Source organism: Daphnia pulicaria, chromosome 1 (assembly GCF_021234035.1).
Source record: "Daphnia pulicaria isolate SC F1-1A chromosome 1, SC_F0-13Bv2, whole genome shotgun sequence".
In the NCBI taxonomy this organism is placed as follows: domain Eukaryota; kingdom Metazoa; phylum Arthropoda; class Branchiopoda; order Diplostraca; family Daphniidae; genus Daphnia; species Daphnia pulicaria.
The window spans coordinates 39,834,152-39,851,966 of record NC_060913.1 but is presented as its reverse complement, the minus strand read 5'-3'; the positions used below and the strand labels follow the sequence as shown (position 1 = coordinate 39,851,966).

The window sequence follows — 17,815 nt, the reverse complement described above, 5'->3', positions numbered from 1 at the left end:
CAAATATGTGGTTCGTTTGTTCCTGGAATGAATATTTACTGAACTACTGACTCTGAATGAGAAAACCGGAAGTAGAAAAAAAAGCAAATATCGAAAATTTAACAAGTGAGCTTTGTTGGTGGAATAGTTACGTCAGTTTTCACTAAAAAATTTCCACACAATAGCTGCCGATAAATGAAAGAGATTTGCAAAGTAACAGCTGAAAATTATCGAAAAGCCATCTAGCGTTAGAAAAAAACAATAAATTCGAAGTCTAAGTAACACTTCTTTTGCGCGCATGAAGGGCCTGATTTTTATTACACAGACAGAAGGTTTAACGCAAATTTTAGAATTGGTAGACAATCTACGAAAATAAGTCAATTGCCCGGTACCTGGCCATAATCCCGTGGAGAGTGACTGCAGGTGTGTCACAGCAACTGAAGTGATCCAACTCGCCAGTGAAGCAAGAAAAGTTGTGTAGCAGGACTAGCAGCATAAGAAGCACTGTTAAAGCAGTAAAGCTGGATGAGTCTTGAAGCATGCTTGAAGATAAGGATGGAGCAGAATGTTGGTGGAAGTCCCTCTTCCGTTATGGAAAAAATCCAGCATTGGCTCAAGGATGTTCGTGGGGACTTTGGGTGCTCTGTAAAAAAATTTACATAGTGTAAATTTGTCTGTAAAATTCAGTTACATTAATGAAAATATAAAAATTAAAAAGCATATCAATCTTTACTTTTTCTAAGAAGCCCACTGAAATTTTCATGATGAAAAACCGTAATAATGGAATTACAGCAACCAACTGCATCACTCCTCGTGTGGGATAAATTTCCTGATGCTAAAGAAAGTGTTATGAAGTATTGCAGTAGCGTGGCGATAGGTGATATTGATGCCTACCTTTATCAAATGGGTGATGTTTTAGTAAGGCATTTGACGTGGTGCCGTTGGTGTGGTAGCAGTAATGGGAAAATACTTACATCCGCACATTTGTATTCCACTATATGTGTACTTCAAACACTAGTTTTAGGATTTTGACAGCATGAGGATCTAATGGATGGAAAGTGAATGAACGCTAAGTCAACTTGTTAGAATCACTGACAGACTTTCTGGAATTTGAAGAAATGGGTGTAATATATAAAAATAAGTAAACCAGTTTAAGATAAACCTACATGATTCAGTATTTTTGAATCAAAGAAAAATAAATAGAAAATAGCAACAATTTGTTTCGCCATGTTTTATGATGAAGGCTGTATTCAACTATTCATGACAAATCATTTAAAGTCAGTGGCATCTAGCGGTCAGTAAAGAACCAGTGTCCCAATATGTATATGAAAATGCAAGATCCAGAATTACAGACAACTATCGCCAACTCTGCGGCCAGTAAAGACGAAATTCTTCTCTTTTGTGTTCCAGATCTGTTGAAAAAAAAATAAAATGCCCATTAGTTTGCAATCGATGCATCACCTCTGTCAGCTTTCTATAATCCATCTCTGCCTTTTTTTGCCCTTGTGATAGATCACCTGGTAAGGGTGATTTACCAGCATGAAGAATAAGGAAATCAAAATAAAGAAGAATAAACCGAGAATTATGTATTTACCGTGGTGATCCGTGCATCTCAACAATCAGGGGATAAAGTAAGGGGTCCACGAAAGGTCTGGTCAAACAAAACGTCAAGGGAAGTTCTGGTCAAGGGACGTGTCAAGAGAAGGTCTGGTCAAGGGACGTGTCAAGAGAAGGTCTGGTCAGCCACGTCACTCAGTCTCTTCACTGTTTTACGACAGTTTCCACTTCAGTCACTCAAACTCTACTGGCTCGCGACCCCACTTTACTCTTCTATTTAATGCCTTTCTCATTCTGTCAGTTGTGGGGGGGACGCCGTGGCATTTTGGTCAACCTCGCTTGGGGGTCAAGCTTGGGTTTTTCCAAATAGGCTGGCTTTTCCGGCCTAAAACCGTTAGGTTGACCTCGAAGAATCGAGGGCAACGGAGGTCGTCGACTTTGGTCGGTTAATGACCTTGCTTGTTGCTACGGCTCTAGCCGATTCTTTACATCACTCCCCCTCCCATCTTGTTGCGTCCCGCAACAACAACGAGGCTAGAGCGACAACATCCAACCAAGGAATGTGAATCCCGTTTAGACGACAAGGGGCACGAAGCGACGAAAAAATTTTCGCGACGGGCTTCATCCGTAATCGTGCACCCAAGGGAAAACGTCCGCACGGCATTTCCAAGGAGGACAACTCATAGGATTGTGGTGATATTCGAGCGAATTAGAACGTTGTTTGGAGAGACCGGAGACGAGGCTTAACCGAGACCAGCCGCACGACGGAGAATGACGGAAACTAAGGAAGGTGCATGAGGCATAAGGATGGGAGGATAAAAGGCACATAGCAAATTGACGAAATGGAACGGGGGAGGGGAGCATTGAAGGAAAAAGGGAGTGGTGCTGAGTAAGAAAAAATATCGGAACCGTCGTTCCAGGTGTGAGCATAAACGAAGAGTAATGTAAAAGTTGAAAGGCCAATCAATAATTTCGAATGAGAGAAAATAAACGAGGAGAAAACACACGATACGCGGCGATAAGTCAATAAAGGTGTAAAAAAATGCACGATTTGAAGCGAGAATTAATAAAACGAGGGAAAAATGCATCATACGGAGTAGTAAATCAATAAAAGGAGGTAAAAATGGCACGATACGAAGCGAGAATTAATAAAACGAGGGAAAAAACGCACCATACGGAGTAGTAATCAATAAAAGGAGGTAAAAATTGCACGACAAAGGTCAAATTAAAATAGGAAAAAAAAGGGACATGGCAAAAATCGTACGGCATCAATAAGGATTATAGGGGGCGGGGTCGTCTGGGGAGGAAGGCCTCGTCTTCTGGTGTCAGGCGAGGGCGTTGTGGTCTTGGCTGCCGCGGTCTCTTCTGGCGTGGCGGAGCAGCGGACTGTTCCGAGGCGGTGGATTGGGATGAATAGGTGTCAGCGCGGGGCAAGATGATGACTGGTGGTCGAGATGGAGCTGCAGCAATGGCCGGTGGGGCTCTTTTGAAACAGCTGATGTTCAGGAGTTTTGACATGATTGGGAATATTTTGAGGAGGAAGGAACCGACGCCACAAAACCGAACAGCTATCACGGAAATCATACCAAAACCCGAAACTGCCCCAAAATTCTTTAACCATCCCCCCACCTTGGCTACGAAGTCGACATGTGGAGCGTCGCTGTGGTGGATCAGGACGTTAGAAGTAAGGAGGTCGCGGGAGTTGTCCGCTGCGTGATGTTCGTGAATGGTGGCCAGAATGTCCGCCATCACCGATGCATGACTGAGAGGGCTATTCTGAATTGCTGGGTGCATCTGTAATAGAGTTTTCAGCGTATTGTCGGCTTCATGTTTCTCGGGTTCGATTAGTTGTCGCCCTTGGACCTGAATATTAGCAAAAACCGGAGTCCATTCCCCATTCCTATAAGCGTGAGTTTTCCCATTGAAGTTCACAAAATTCGAAAACCAGTAACAATCCGTAAAAGGCGTGAGCTCCCACCCTTCAATGGAAATTGTGGAATTCAGATAACGTGGCTGAGGGCCGCATTTTGTAATTTGAGTCTCAAAAGTAACGTTGTATTCCCGACATTGGAACACAGAAGCTTGAACCCCATTAGCAATAAGCTTGGAGCATCTTGGAAGGTTAATGTGAGCCGCCGCTAGCCAACCGTTGTATTGGGCGCTGACGATTACGCTGTGATGATTCATTTTCCGATTTTCACATTGTAACCGTCGAATTTCCCGTGCCAAACGATTCTCGTATTCTAACGCTACGTCTCTAGTGTACTGGACATGAGCAGCCGCTTCAATTTCAGCCTTCAACGTGGAAGGGACCTTCAGTTCTGTCGCTGTCGTCGAATTATATCCAGCTTCTGCCTCTGGTCCGACTGCGGATTCGTTGATCTCGAATGTCTCAGTAGAGAGGGTTCTGTTGATGGCAATAAGGATCTTGTCCATTCCCATCACGCCTTGCAGTTGGTCTCTCCCGCAATACGAGAGCAAGGTTGTATTGATTAGATAATCAGTCTGACTCGTGCGGTCATGCAAACGTCTCACTTTAGGGTTGCTTGTTTTATACAGGAGCCCGTTACCCTTTCTGACTAACTTCAGCTCGCAATCTTTGTTTTCCTTATAGGAATTGTCCCAGATTAGGGTAATGAGATTTAAAGTCGATGAACCGTTCAAATTTCCCGGAAGGGTGCCCAATGGAGAATTGATCGTGCAATTATCGCACTCGGTCTCCAGAGCAACCTCCTCAATTTTACAGTTCATAATGGTGTCCTCTACTGTCCTCAACCAAGCTGGCTGAACAAAGGGGTATCTGTCGAACGTGAATTTATGGGGACCTGCGGGGTTCATGGAGTTGTTGCCGCATTTTCGGAACTCTTTCATCGCTCGGCAGACTTCCTCCGTGGCTGCAATAGGCCACTTACTTTCGCTTTGCTGAAACCATCCAAAAAAATCGGTGGTAACAGAACGTTTCGAAACCCAGACACTACACAGGTGGCCCGGAAAACGCTTAACCTCGGGTAAGTGGGATAGAAGGGTGTACACGACAGTTTTTGGGGGGGCAGGGTCCTCCATTCCAAGGATGCAGTCTTCATCACCAAAATTAAGAAATCCCTGCATCCTCGCCTGGCTACAGTCGCAGACCGTGACGTTCATCGCCATTGCCGTACGGAGACAGGTGAAGAGTACTAGGAAAAAGAAACTGGAGAAAGGAACGGATATTGAATGATTGGACGAATATACTAACGATAAGCTGTGAGGAGATCAATGTGAAAATTACGAATTGAGAAATAATGGGTGAATGGCGAATAATAGTATGAAAAAAATTGGGGATGGGTACGGATTTATAGTGGACGAGGGCATCGATAAGTTGTATGTAATTGATCGGTGTGAGACGTCGTATTAATACGACGACCAGGCAACGGTCGCTATTGTCGTCGGACTTCCTCGTCAATCTCGAGTTGGTCTAATTGGGCCTCATCGATTCCTTCATTGTAACGTGCAGGTCGGCGTCGCGTTCTGGGGGACCTTCGTCTACCCTCTTCGATGACGTGACCACCCGGGTGACCGTCGGCATGTGGGGCGATTGGAGGTTGGGCCAAAACTGCGGCGGTCTCTCGTGTGCATTCACGGACCGGACCGTGCCTTGCTCCGTTGCTGTCTACGCAGGCGTCATTGCCGTTGATCGGGGGTGGGATTTGACTCTGAGCTCCACTGTCATCTACAGTAATTGGGTCATTTTCCTCATTGCTTTCGTGATGGACGGACTCTTCGTCAACGTCCTCATTAAATTCGTCCTCTGATTCTTCGTCGGACGTCTCGTCATTCTCTGGTAGTTGAGCATTTAGTGCAGTATTTCGGAGATCATCAAAGTCGACACACTTTTCATCACGCCACACCATACATTCTGTTAGGGCTTTTAATCGATTGACGTGAGTCAACTGAGTTGCAGCACCGTTGTAAGAGCGGATCTCTACCGTATCGTTGTCATACACTTTTGAAATCCTGTAGGGTCCTTGATAGCGAGGGTTAAGTTTTTTACTCGTCCCTGTTTGACTGACTCGGACATCTAACAGAACTCTATCGCTCAACTTGAATTTACCTATCTTCGCACGCTTGTCATACTGGATTTTCTGCCGTAACCTGGCGTCTAACAAATTTTTCCGAGCCAGTGTGAAGCCTTCACGTAAGCGCCTCAGCGTCTGGCTCTTGTAATCCTCTGGAGTGATCAGTTCCTTTTCGGGTATTAAAAATCTATCGACGACCATGTTAGGATCTCGTGCAGTAATTAAAAAATAAGGCGTTTCCATGGTTGACGCGTGTACAGAGTTCCGATACGCAGAAGCCATCGGGCCGAGAACCTCTTCCCATCGTTCAAAGCCATCTGCAATATACTTCCTAATCATCTCAACCATAGTTTTATTAAAACGTTCAGTCATCCCGTTAGACTGAGGGTGATAAGCAGTTGTGGTCTTGTGTTTCGTTTTTAATTCGCGACATAAATTATTGAAAAGTCGAGAGGTGAAATTTGTCCCTCTGTCGGTAATTATGACTTTAGGCGGCCCATGATACAAGACGATCTTGTCCATTAAGGCACGACAGGTCGTCTCGGCGGTCTGGTTAGGCAACGCCACGACCTCTGTCCATTTAGAAAAAGCATCGGTTAATACTAACACATATTTATTTCCACTCAAGGAGGCGGGCTTGACTGGCCCTAGAAAATCCATGCCTATGACCTCGAATGGAGCGGTAGCTATCTCCAGCGGATGAAGAAAAGCTCTGGTCACCACTTTCCTTTGCAAGGCGCATACTTCGCATGACATGCAATATTTTTTAATATCTGACAACATATCTGGCCAATAGAATTTATCTCTCACGCGTAAATACGTACGCAGGAAGGCTAAATGTCCTGCTAAGAGGGAGTCGTGGTATTCTTTGACGACAGCTCGCCTTAATGAATACGGTACCACAGTTTGTTCCTGAATAAATTTTCTCCGTTTCGTCGAAGAAGGGTGGAATTCCCTCCTTAATACGCCATTGGATATACGAAAAGTCCCGATCTCTTTCACCCAAACAGCGTTTTCTAGCTCATCTTCTTCGGACAGGATTCCTTCTGTCAAGTAAAGAATGATCTTGGAACATAATTTGTCTTTTGATTGCTCAGTGATAATGTTGTTCATAAAATCTGGTCGCTCCTCTTCGGACACGACTTGAATACGCGAAAGGAAATCCGCGTTTCCGTGTTCCCTTCCCGGTTTATAACTGATCTTATATTTCACGGCGGATAATTCAATCGCCCATCTTCCCAACCTACTGTTTTCATTTTTGTGAGATTCCAGCCATTGCAGAGGTCTGTGGTCACTAATGATCTCAAATTGTTCATCTTGTAGATAATGATGGTATCTTTTGATGCCAAATATTATAGCCAGAGCTTCCCGCTCGATGGTGGAATAATTTCTTTCGGCGTTATTCAAGTGACGACTGGAATAGGCAATGACGACTTCCTTCCCATCCTGAATCTGGCTTAACACAGCGCCAATGCCGTAATTGCTGGCATCAGTAAAAATTAGAAACTCTTTACTAAAATCGGGAAAGGCGACGACAGGCGGCGTGATGAGACATTCGCGAAGTGTCTCAAAAGCGGCCTGTTCCTTGTCACCCCAAACGAATTTTTCCGAACTGTTACTGTCTTCCTTGACAATGAGACCCTTCTTTCTGTCTTTTTTATCTAATTTCACTTTCTTTTTTCTGGTAAGCTCAATCAGCGGATGGGCAATATCGGCGAAGTTTCGAATAAAACGCCTGTAGTACGATGCCAACCCTAAAAAGGATTGGATTTCGGTGATGGTTGTGGGACTTTTGAAATTTCTCAGCAACTCAACCTTGTCAGGGTCTGGCAAGATGCCATTTGCTGAAATCACGTGCCCTAGATAGTGCACGGACTCACACATAAATTTGCATTTGGAGAGGCCAAGTTTCAAATTGGCCTCTGTTAAAAGGTTAAAAATCTGTTCTAGATTAATCAAATGCTCGTCTCTTGTTCTCGAAAACACGATAATGTCGTCGAGGTATACTAAGCAGGTTTTACCAATCACTGACCTTAAAACAAAATTCATCAAGCGCTGGAAGGTACCAGGCGCGTTTGTTAAACCGAATGCTAGACGGTTCCACTCGTATAAATTATTGTCTACAATAAATGCTGTCTTCTCTTTGGAGCTGTCGTCCATTTCGATTTGCCAGTAACCTGACGCTAAATCCAGAGTTGAGAAATACTTTTGCCCGTGAAGCAAATCTAAAACGTCGTCGATGCGAGGTAGAGGAAACGAGTCTTTCTTTGTTATACTATTTAATTTTCTATAATCCACGCAGAGTCTGATTCCTCCGCTTTTCTTTTTAACGAGCACTACGGGTGCCGCCCATGGGGACACGGACGGTCTGATTAATTTGTTAACTAATAACTCTTGTAAAATACTTTCTAATTCGCTCTTGTTATTCTGATGTATTCGATAGGGTCTTAATCGAATGGGTCCTTGTCCCTCCGTGTTAATGTGGTGTTTAACTAGTCCTGTTTTACCTAATTCCCCTGTCTTGGAGGCAAACATGTCGTTTCTCTTGTTCAAAAATTGGGTTATTAACGTACGATCCACTTCTGGCATAGCCAGAGGCAAATTGCCATCAAAATTTAAGGTGGTTGGTGAATTTACTGCTGTACTACAAAAGTTAATGTTCACTTTTTCTACTCTGCTGAATTCCAACGTGCCAATCACCTGATATTTGGAAAGAGTAATCGGTTTATTGGTTTCGTTAACTACTGCTACTGAAAAAACTGTTCCGTTATCGGATTTAGTAATAAAGGGATCTAACCGCACGCCGCTTTGTAATCCCGGTCCTCTATGTAAATAACACGCAAGATTTGGGGGCAGCTGGCCGCCTCCCCCTTCAGATTCGACGACAGTGGCACTAAAAGGCTTTATCGTGATCTTCTTGCCTGTCATAATGGTCGGTAAGAAGTCCGGCGTAGTCGTCTTAACCCGGTAAATTCTCTTCTCACTCCCGTCTATGACAAATTTGTGCTCGTACAGAGCATCAAGGCCTAAAATACAATCTTCACTGATACTGTCAACGACGATAAAATCCTGCAGAAGATTATCGCCCAGTATAAAAATTTCGAGGGTCACTATCCCTCTCGTGTTCAGTTGGGTGTTGTCGACACCATATAAATTGACCGGGGCTTCGGCTACAAAATTTTTGATACCCTTTTTTAATTTACGAAAAATTTCTGTGCTAATTAAACTTCTACCCGCGCCGCTGTCCAACAGGGCGCGAAATTTCTCCTCGCCGACTTGTAGATTTAGTCGGGGAGCTTTGTGTTTTCTACTTTCCTTAAACTCATTAACGTACTGTCGGGGTTTTTTCGGACAAGGACCACCGTTTTGCCCAACGTTACAAACGGTGGGACTTAGTTTCCCTGGTCAAAAGGGTTAAGTTGGCCTGCGCCATTCTGATCGTGTTGGCCATACCTCTGAGAAGCATCACCGTTATGTTCAGGGCATTCGCGAGCAAGGTGACCTTGCCGCCTACATTTGAAGCACCTAGGGCCACCCGGCCCAAACCCGCATCTCTCTGTGCTGTGAGTGGACGATTTACAATGTACGCAATACCTGCTTCCCCCGTAAGGATTCCCACCCATTTGTTGATTCTGGTTGTTATGACTCGGTCCCTGGTGGCCTTGCTGAGGTCGCGCTGGTAACGACTGTTGAGGAGCGACGGCAGGTTGGATTTGTGCACGAGCAACCTGATTGATGATTTTTGTGGTCTCTCTGGCCTGTAGCATAAGGTCGCTAAGTAGTTTTTGGTTGGCTTTCATATCTATTTTGATCGCTTCGATCTCGCTTTTTGTCTCATTTAAAGCCTGTGAATTCGGGTTTGAAGAAACTGCGTTAATGAATTCCACGTTTCGCCTCTCCAGTTTCGCTTCATTTAATACCGCTGCGCAGTGCTCTGTAGCTTTAATTAGTCCGTCAAAAGTCTTGTACTCTTTGAAACTCATGCGTTCACGCAGATTAGATTTGAGTCCCCCCAAAAATTTATCCATTATTAACTGTTCTCTAATCTCGTGATCTAAAGTCTTCCCGTCTTTCGCTGGGTACGCAAATGCAAAAAGTTTCTGAAGGCGACAAGCATAGTCCCTTATTGGCTCTCCGGGGTTGCGGACACAATTGTTGTACTCAGTCAAATACATTTTTCTGCTATCCCCCCCATGGAAACGGTCGTGGAGGCATTGTTTAACTTTAAGAAAAGACTGAGCTTCTTTCGGATAGCGTGACTGAAAAGTGGAGACGCAGTCCCCTGCGGTACCAAAAAGTTTGGAACAGAGCATTTTTATCTTCCTTCCCTCTTCGAATTCAGACGTGTCCATCACTCGTTCGAAGTGCTGTATCCAATCTTCGAATTTAGTGGAACCCAACCCGTTAAAGGCGGGCACCTGCGCCAAAAGAGCTATGGTTTGCTGTTGCTGACTCAATAATAACTTCCGACTGTTATAATAGCTTTGACTCGATTCAGGTGGACAGACTGGGGTGGCATCCGGAGTCGTCGGCCTGGCTGTTTGGCCACTAAGAGTGCCCAGTAACTGATTAGCAGCCAGATTGGCGCCGTACGCTGCGTCTTCCTTTGAAGCACCAGCGTCGCGTAAATAACGATACATATTGTGAAAATGCTGTTGATAAGTTAATGTCGACCTCTCGACTGGATTTGGGGTCTCTTTTTTCTCCATTTTGAATTCTTTGGGCTCGAGTTTGGTGGGCTCAGATGGTGGTTTTGGAACTATCCGTCGTTTCAAATCGACTGGGAGATGGGGTGGAGGGGGTACAAGTGGTAACCGTGGTAACGGCTTCACGTCACCTTTTGGAGACGGCTGAGCCGGCACGGGAACAGAGGTGGTATCTAGTTGATCCTTGGGGCAAGTTTGTTCCTCGCTTGGGTTTGCGGGCGGGAGGGGGCTGATGTAGTCGTCGTCGTCAGACGAGGGTGATACCTGCATCGGTGTTACGGCCCGATCGTCTAACGGAGGTGTCTCGACTACTGCGCTATCTGGGTTGGTCGCCGTTCTTTCCTTAAGGCGATTGCTCTGGCGAGTAGGGGCTAGCCCTTTCACACGGAGCCGACGCGTCTTTTTAATAGGTTTGCTTGGGCCAGCCTCGTCTACGGATTCGTCGTCGCCGTCGTCGGACTCGTCGTCGACTGGGCCCTCTCCTTCTACCTCCTGGGTTAGGTCGGGGTAAATCCGCGGTTTGTTCACCGGCGTACGAGCCAGCGATTTTCCCTTGTTATGCGCCCACCCGTGCCGTTGGTCTTCAAACGAACGGCAATTTGCTGGAACCTCAGCGGCGCCCTCTTCATAAACGTCTTCCTCCTCCTCGTACCCTTCCTGGGACCCGTAAACGTCTAAATGATCGTCCGATTTTGGCGCTTTAGGCCGTCTTTTGAATTGCTTAGGGGATAATTTGTGCAATATTGTGGTCTGAATGGATTTCAAAAAACCCGGCGTGCCTAATTTCTCCTTAGGAGGGTCGACGGAAATACCTTCCATTCGGTAAAAACGCTGTGACTGCGCAGCAGAACTGGTCACGGAATGTATAGGCAGTGAGGAGACGACAAAAAGAAAAGATGAAATGGAAAAAAAAGGGCAGGGTGGCCGTATACCAAGAACTGCTACACAGGTATGAATTTATGAGCAGAGTCAGCCGCAAGCCAACAAAACTGCAATGCAAAAAAAAATAAAACTATTAGCAGAGCCGGCTGATTACCGACAGAACTGCCATACAAAGTGTGGTGCACATTACCCCGGAATACGTAATGGGAGGGTGGTTAAAGATGCTTTCCCGCCGGCAGCGCCATTGAGAAAGTGTTTGACCGAATCAAGCGGAAGCAACCGAAAGACGGCCGCCGACGTCGAAACAATCCCTAACCGACTGACAAGGTCCACGCCGTGTACATACGATCGCTAAACCCTTCGAAAGTCGCTTCGAAATGACATCAAACGTGGTGCGTTTAACTCACTCGGAAATGACCACACGGGGGTCCTGGAGCCCAAAAATTGCAAACACATACAGGAGAAAAGAAAAAAAAAATCGACAAGAAGCACGCAAAACAAAAAGAGAAAAGAAAAGCACGCGATTCGGTAAAGTCGCTGCCACCAATGTGATAGATCACCTGGTAAGGGTGATTTACCAGCATGAAGAATAAGGAAATCAAAATAAAGAAGAATAAACCGAGAATTATGTATTTACCGTGGTGATCCGTGCATCTCAACAATCAGGGGATAAAGTAAGGGGTCCACGAAAGGTCTGGTCAAACAAAACGTCAAGGGAAGTTCTGGTCAAGGGACGTGTCAAGAGAAGGTCTGGTCAAGGGACGTGTCAAGAGAAGGTCTGGTCAGCCACGTCACTCAGTCTCTTCACTGTTTTACGACAGTTTCCACTTCAGTCACTCAAACTCTACTGGCTCGCGACCCCACTTTACTCTTCTATTTAATGCCTTTCTCATTCTGTCAGTTGTGGGGGGGACGCCGTGGCATTTTGGTCAACCTCGCTTGGGGGTCAAGCTTGGGTTTTTCCAAATAGGCTGGCTTTTCCGGCCTAAAACCGTTAGGTTGACCTCGAAGAATCGAGGGCAACGGAGGTCGTCGACTTTGGTCGGTTAATGACCTTGCTTGTTGCTACGGCTCTAGCCGATTCTTTACACCCTTCAACGTGCAAGTAGTCGGGAACGAAATCTTTCGTTAACTGCTTATTACAAAACATCGTAGATTTACCTAACTGACGCCCTACAGTTTCTGTCAGGAATCTCAGGATAGACGATCTGATTATGTGAAAACTAGGAAGCACCGATGCGAATATATTAGTCTCAACACCACCTATTAAAATATTAAAAATTAATAAGTTTTTCAAATATGAACATTACAATTCAATTCAATTTCGTAGAATAATAAAAAATTTAATCCCATCTGGTTTACTTCTATTTTCAATTCAATATTTAGAAAAAAAAAGTTTTTGTTACTTATAGAAAAAATTAATCATTAGAATTTGATTATAACTTCCCAAGCTTTGATGAACATTCTTCTGCGGTGGTAACATTCAACAACCGCATGTATTGCTACACAAATAGTAAAGACCTAATAAAGCCCATTCTGTGTTTATATATGAGAACTAATATATAGGTATAACAGGAAACAGAAAACCAAATGATTTGATAGGGATAAGCCAGACGGCCACTTCCTTTGAGCAACTAACCGAATTAACATTCTACTCTGATAAAGAGCAACACATTTAACCATCGAGGAAATTGAGGTGTAAAATATTAGTTACGACGCCCTATTCGTCTGCTTTCAACCAACGGAAATCCTTAGCCAATTTCCAAATGCGATTGCTTTAGAAAAAGCTACAGCATTGAGCTCTCTAGGCACAGACATGCTGTGCTAGTCGATCCGTGCGGCGCATGCAGTTTGTTATTCTATAATCCTTTACTACTTGCTGCATTTATCATACATGTAAGTGTTTTAATTTTTTCTTTATTTTTAAAATCCTATATTAACAAGCGCTGATAATTACTGTTTGGTATTTAATTTGGCAAGATCTGAAAATGATGTCGAAGTTGATCATTAGAACAGTTGTAATGGGCTTATTGGTGCTCTCTGTTGCCGCTTACGGAAATCAATATTATGCTCCAACTCCTCCGCCTTATAAGGCCTATCAAACTTGTCCTGCGATGGGCGGTTACGCGTCGAAATGTCGCCCAGCCGAAGATTGCTCTGTGTGGTACGATCTCGTTGTGGCCACTCCTAAGGCAGACTGCAAATTAACCGATGGCAATGCAGGCATCTGCTGCCCGGATCTTCCTTACAATGGTATGCGTGATGTATTCTGGAATGATATAAACGTGTAAATTATAATGTTTAACTTTTCGCAGGCAATGGAGTGCTCATTCAACAAAAAAAAAATCAACATTTCAATTCGAACTTTAAGCTTGACATTGCAACTGTCGAGAAAGCTATCACAGCAGGCAAAGCAAAGGTGACGTGTTTGGTTGATACCCAAAGTTGCCTCGTTAACAGCCAGGTGGTAGTCAGGCCCGGCTCGTCAGGTTCTGCGCAAGCTTTCTTCTCTCGAACATCACAGAATGTTATTAAGCTCAGTCGCGGTGCGCTGCCTGCTACTTTTGCTGCCGAGCAACTTGTAAAACAGTTTCAATCGTAAGTTTCCCAATATTTCTTTTCTAACTATAAATGTGTGACTAGCAACACCGTTTCAAATTTTTCTCTTCAGTGAAACAGTTTCGGCGCAACAGGTTGCATCTGCCTTTTCCCAAATCAGCCTCAGAGATACGAGTTTGTCTGGCATATGTCCCGCCAATCCACCCTGCAATAATCCCCGTTCTCCCTTCCGAACGCTGGACGGTTCGTGTAATAACATCGCAAATTCCATTTGGGGAAGATCATCAACCCAGTATATACGTCTTACTGAATCCGATTACGACGACGGTATTAAATCATATGTTTGATTCTAAAGAAATATTATTAAGCCTAAAATAAATGTCTAACTTGAATAGGTGTGTCGGCACCAAGGAAGGCTAAAAACTGGCGTCAAGGCCGTGAACTTCCCAGGTAATAGAAACCATTAAATACTTCCAAAAACAAAAGAAGTTGATGTGATTAATTGCGTTGAATTTCAGCCCCCGATTGGTGTCCATTTCCGTAGTTCACGATGATAACTCTCCTAGCGATTCGACTACTTTATGGACCATGCAATTTGGTCAATTTCTGGACCAGTAAGTGATGGACACTAATCTATTTTTATCAATTTTATTTAAAATAATTATTGTTTTTTTTCTAGCGATTTAGTATCAACTCCGGCAACCCCCGACAGTAAAATTATTAAGTTATTCAAAATTTTAAGTCTCCTTATTTTCTATTTTTTCCCCCTTAAGCCATAACGTGTTGTACGAGCGATGGTAAACCGTTGACAGCGGATAAACTCGATCCTGTAAAATGCTTGCCCATTTCGATCCCGCAGGACGATCCATTTTACTCTCAGTTCGGACAAACTTGCATGCAGTTCCTCCGCTCAGATGGAGCTCCAAGATTGGATTGCAGATTTGGTAGCAGGGAGCAGGTTACTTGTTACAATTTACCAATTCAGTTCCCCTAGGGTTCACATTATTTACTCTTTTATTTTCAGATGAACGCTAATACGCACTTTTTGGATCTGTCGGTTGTCTACGGTTCGGACGATAAAACGGCTGAAGATTTACGGACAAAAGAGAACGGAAAATTAAAGGTGAGCCCCTTGAGGAATCACCACGAGAAATTCTTGCTACCACCTGGAGAAAGTCCACTTGGAAGACCTTGCAGTCTAGCTAGAGAAATTTCCGGTGTTGAAGAATCCAGCGAAATCAAATGTTTCAACGCAGGTGAGAAAAATTGCTAATTTGCTACTCGATTATTTAGTAAACGAAATGGCTTTTGCTCTCCAAAGGTGACGGTCGATCAAGCGTGACTCCTAGCATGGCCGTTACGCAAACTGTTTTCCTACGTGAGCACAACAGACTGACAGATGAGCTAGCCAAATTGAACCCGTCATGGAACGACGAGCGTCTCTACCAGGAGGCCAGGCGCATTCTGATCGCACAAGCGCAACACATTACCTACAACGAATGGCTACCTGTCGTCATCGGTAGAAAAAAGATGCAAGAACTTGGCCTGTTACCTCTTCAAAGTGGGTTCAGTCAAAGTTACGACGCCAATCTAAATCCAGCCATCACCAATGAATTCGTTGCCGCCGCTTTCCGTTTCGGCCACTCGCTCGTTCAAGGAAGATACAGGTAATCTAAATAGAGAATAATTCAAAGAATAAAATATGTTAGTAACTGTTTTTGAACGTCCGTCGAATGCTAATGGGCATTTCCTTTCTATTGTTAGTTTATTCAATGAACAGAGGCAGAAGGTGGGGACTGAAAAAGTTTTACGCCAACACTTTTTCAGAACACAAGAGGTTTACACCCCGGGGAATCTCGACAAGTTTCTCATATCTTTAGCTACAACACCAGTTCAAAATGTAGACAACGGTTTCACCGTAGAGGTAAGTTGCCATTCTCTACCGCCCCAGAAATCCATATAACTAGAGCCTTTAGAAAATTTGATTTAATTGGTTTCACTCGGCAGCTCACTAACCACTTGTTCGAAGATCCCGCCCAGCGCTTCGGTGCCGATTTAGTTGCTCTCAACATTCAACGTGGTCGTGATCACGGTAAAAAAAAAAAAAAAAAAAATCCACAGCTAAATTTAGTCAGTGTAATGTTACATTGGCAATGTTTTTATAGGTATACCTAGCTACAATGCTTATCGTGAGATGTGCGGTCTCAAAAAAGCATCAAATTTCGATGATCTCTGTGACACAATACCCAGCGTGGTACGTATAATAACTGAAGACATTATGAATAAGTGAAAATGAATTAAAACCTCTCGTTCCGCTTTACAGATTATCAATCGCTTTAAAATGCTATACGACTCAGTCGATGATATTGATCTGTTTATCGCTGGTGTTTCCGAGCGAGTTGCCGAAGGTGCCTTGGTAGGCCCCACATTCCAGTGTATGATTGGCCAACAGTTTTTGAGAATCAAGCGGGGTGATCGATATTTCTACGATCTTTCGGGACAGGCCGGTTCATTCACACAAGGTACATCTACGACGTAATAATCTATGCTTTTTTTCAAAAAATCACTGATCTATCTTCCTTTTTTCTTAAATAAATAAGCTCAATTGGACGAAATTCGTAAAGTCAGTCTGGCACGTCTAGTCTGCGACAACAGCCGCGTCGAGAAATTCCAGCCACTGATCTTCAAATCTGTATCTGCCACGTACGTTTTTGTATCCGTAATTTCAAAACAAGAATTTAAGTCACATCTTTTGTTGATTGTTTTGTTTAGTAACCCGATCGTTGACTGTAAATCGTCTTCCATTCCGAGTATGAGTCTACTTCCGTGGAAATAACGAGATGCGCAAATCGGATAACCACGGTGGTCCCGTCAAGTTCAGGGACATAACACGATGGATTACTAACCGAAAATCATCTCTATCTTTGCTAGACACATCAAGCAGTTGTCTTCAATTCAAATAGAAATATGATTTATCACATTACATTGATTGAAGACAGAAAGCAACATTGGCAATATAAATGATTCCTGATATCAGTTGATTTTTTTTCTTTTTGCAAGTAAGATTGAAAAAAAAAACTATTTCGCTTTCAAATAGAAGAAATTTCCATATTTTAATTTAAAAAAAAAATCAAAACTGGTTTTAATCTTTGGCGGACAACTGCTTTATTCTAGGGAAAGTACAAAATCTAAATAACTAGGTTGTCTCATTACTAAAGAAGAGAAAGGTTTACCGTCCTTAGATTTCCTATTTCTCTTGCACAGGGAAATCCCCGAGTGCAGCTTAAATGTAAATTAGAAAGGAGAGAAACGTTCCGTTATTCACATGAAATTCTACTAGTTTTGTTTTTTTTTACGTATGACTATATGATCGAAAACCCCGACGGAATATTTCCAAGAAAATGCATCCCCTTTCAACGACCTAATATTGTTTGGACTTGGCATTAAGCGTCTGGGCTGTTCATGCATCACTTTGTTAGCCAAAACCTGTGGGAAAGTAACGCGGCGATGATTTGAATAAATTTATAACCAATTTACACTATTACCTCGATCAATCCTAACAAGGCAGGCCTAATAATCCAAAAAAGGAGAGAAAGTAGAACTATTTCGATGCTAGCTATATAGAGCAGGGTCTATGGATCTCCATTAAGGGATCGATATCTGAAACTGAATTCTTGAACGAATATGATTGAATATCAATGATCAGCAGCGGGAGGCAATTTTTTTCTATTCTTCCCTATGTATGAAAGCTGCGTTCGCGCTTACAACCTGTTTGAGCATTACTGTACGTTTTTCTCATCAGGTAACCAATTCAAATGGGAAAACCACACAGCGACACTGTTTATGGGAACGAATATTGTTTTTGGACTTCTCTCTTTTACGCGTCTGGGCTCTTGCATCACTCCAAATGCTGTGGGAAAGTAACACGCGACGATTTCAACGAATTGACATCTAAGACTATCTTGGTTAACCTTAACACGGAAGCCTAACAATTCAACAATCAAGAGAAAGTAGAAAACATGCAGATGCTGTACAGAGCAGGGTTGAATCCTGAATCTCCAACAGGCCATCGATATC

General features: G+C 43.6%; 1 protein-coding gene and 1 long non-coding RNA gene across 2 annotated transcripts; one reads left to right on the top strand and one right to left on the bottom strand.

The window, feature by feature from the left end:
- Positions 1 to 289: 289 nt before the first annotated feature.
- LOC124320496 lies at positions 290 to 1,476 on the bottom strand. The gene is made up of 5 exons (XR_006913932.1): positions 1,441 to 1,476; positions 1,146 to 1,391; positions 874 to 1,082; positions 713 to 814; positions 290 to 622 (listed from the first exon to the last, which is right to left on the bottom strand). It is a non-coding gene; the product is annotated as an uncharacterized LOC124320496 (long non-coding RNA).
- An 11,488-nt stretch (positions 1,477 to 12,964) lies between these two features.
- LOC124320265 (peroxidase-like) lies at positions 12,965 to 16,774 on the top strand. Its single transcript, XM_046783064.1, has 16 exons — positions 12,965 to 13,075; positions 13,160 to 13,432; positions 13,495 to 13,777; positions 13,851 to 14,065; positions 14,134 to 14,188; positions 14,257 to 14,352; positions 14,418 to 14,449; positions 14,512 to 14,696; positions 14,763 to 14,994; positions 15,060 to 15,405; positions 15,503 to 15,662; positions 15,746 to 15,830; positions 15,904 to 15,992; positions 16,062 to 16,260; positions 16,339 to 16,441; positions 16,511 to 16,774. The coding sequence occupies exons 2-16, from the start codon at positions 13,168 to 13,170 to the stop codon at positions 16,572 to 16,574; spliced, it is 2,409 nt and encodes an 802-aa protein (XP_046639020.1). The 5' UTR covers positions 12,965 to 13,075; positions 13,160 to 13,167; the 3' UTR covers positions 16,575 to 16,774.
- The last annotated feature ends 1,041 nt before the right edge of the window (positions 16,775 to 17,815 follow it).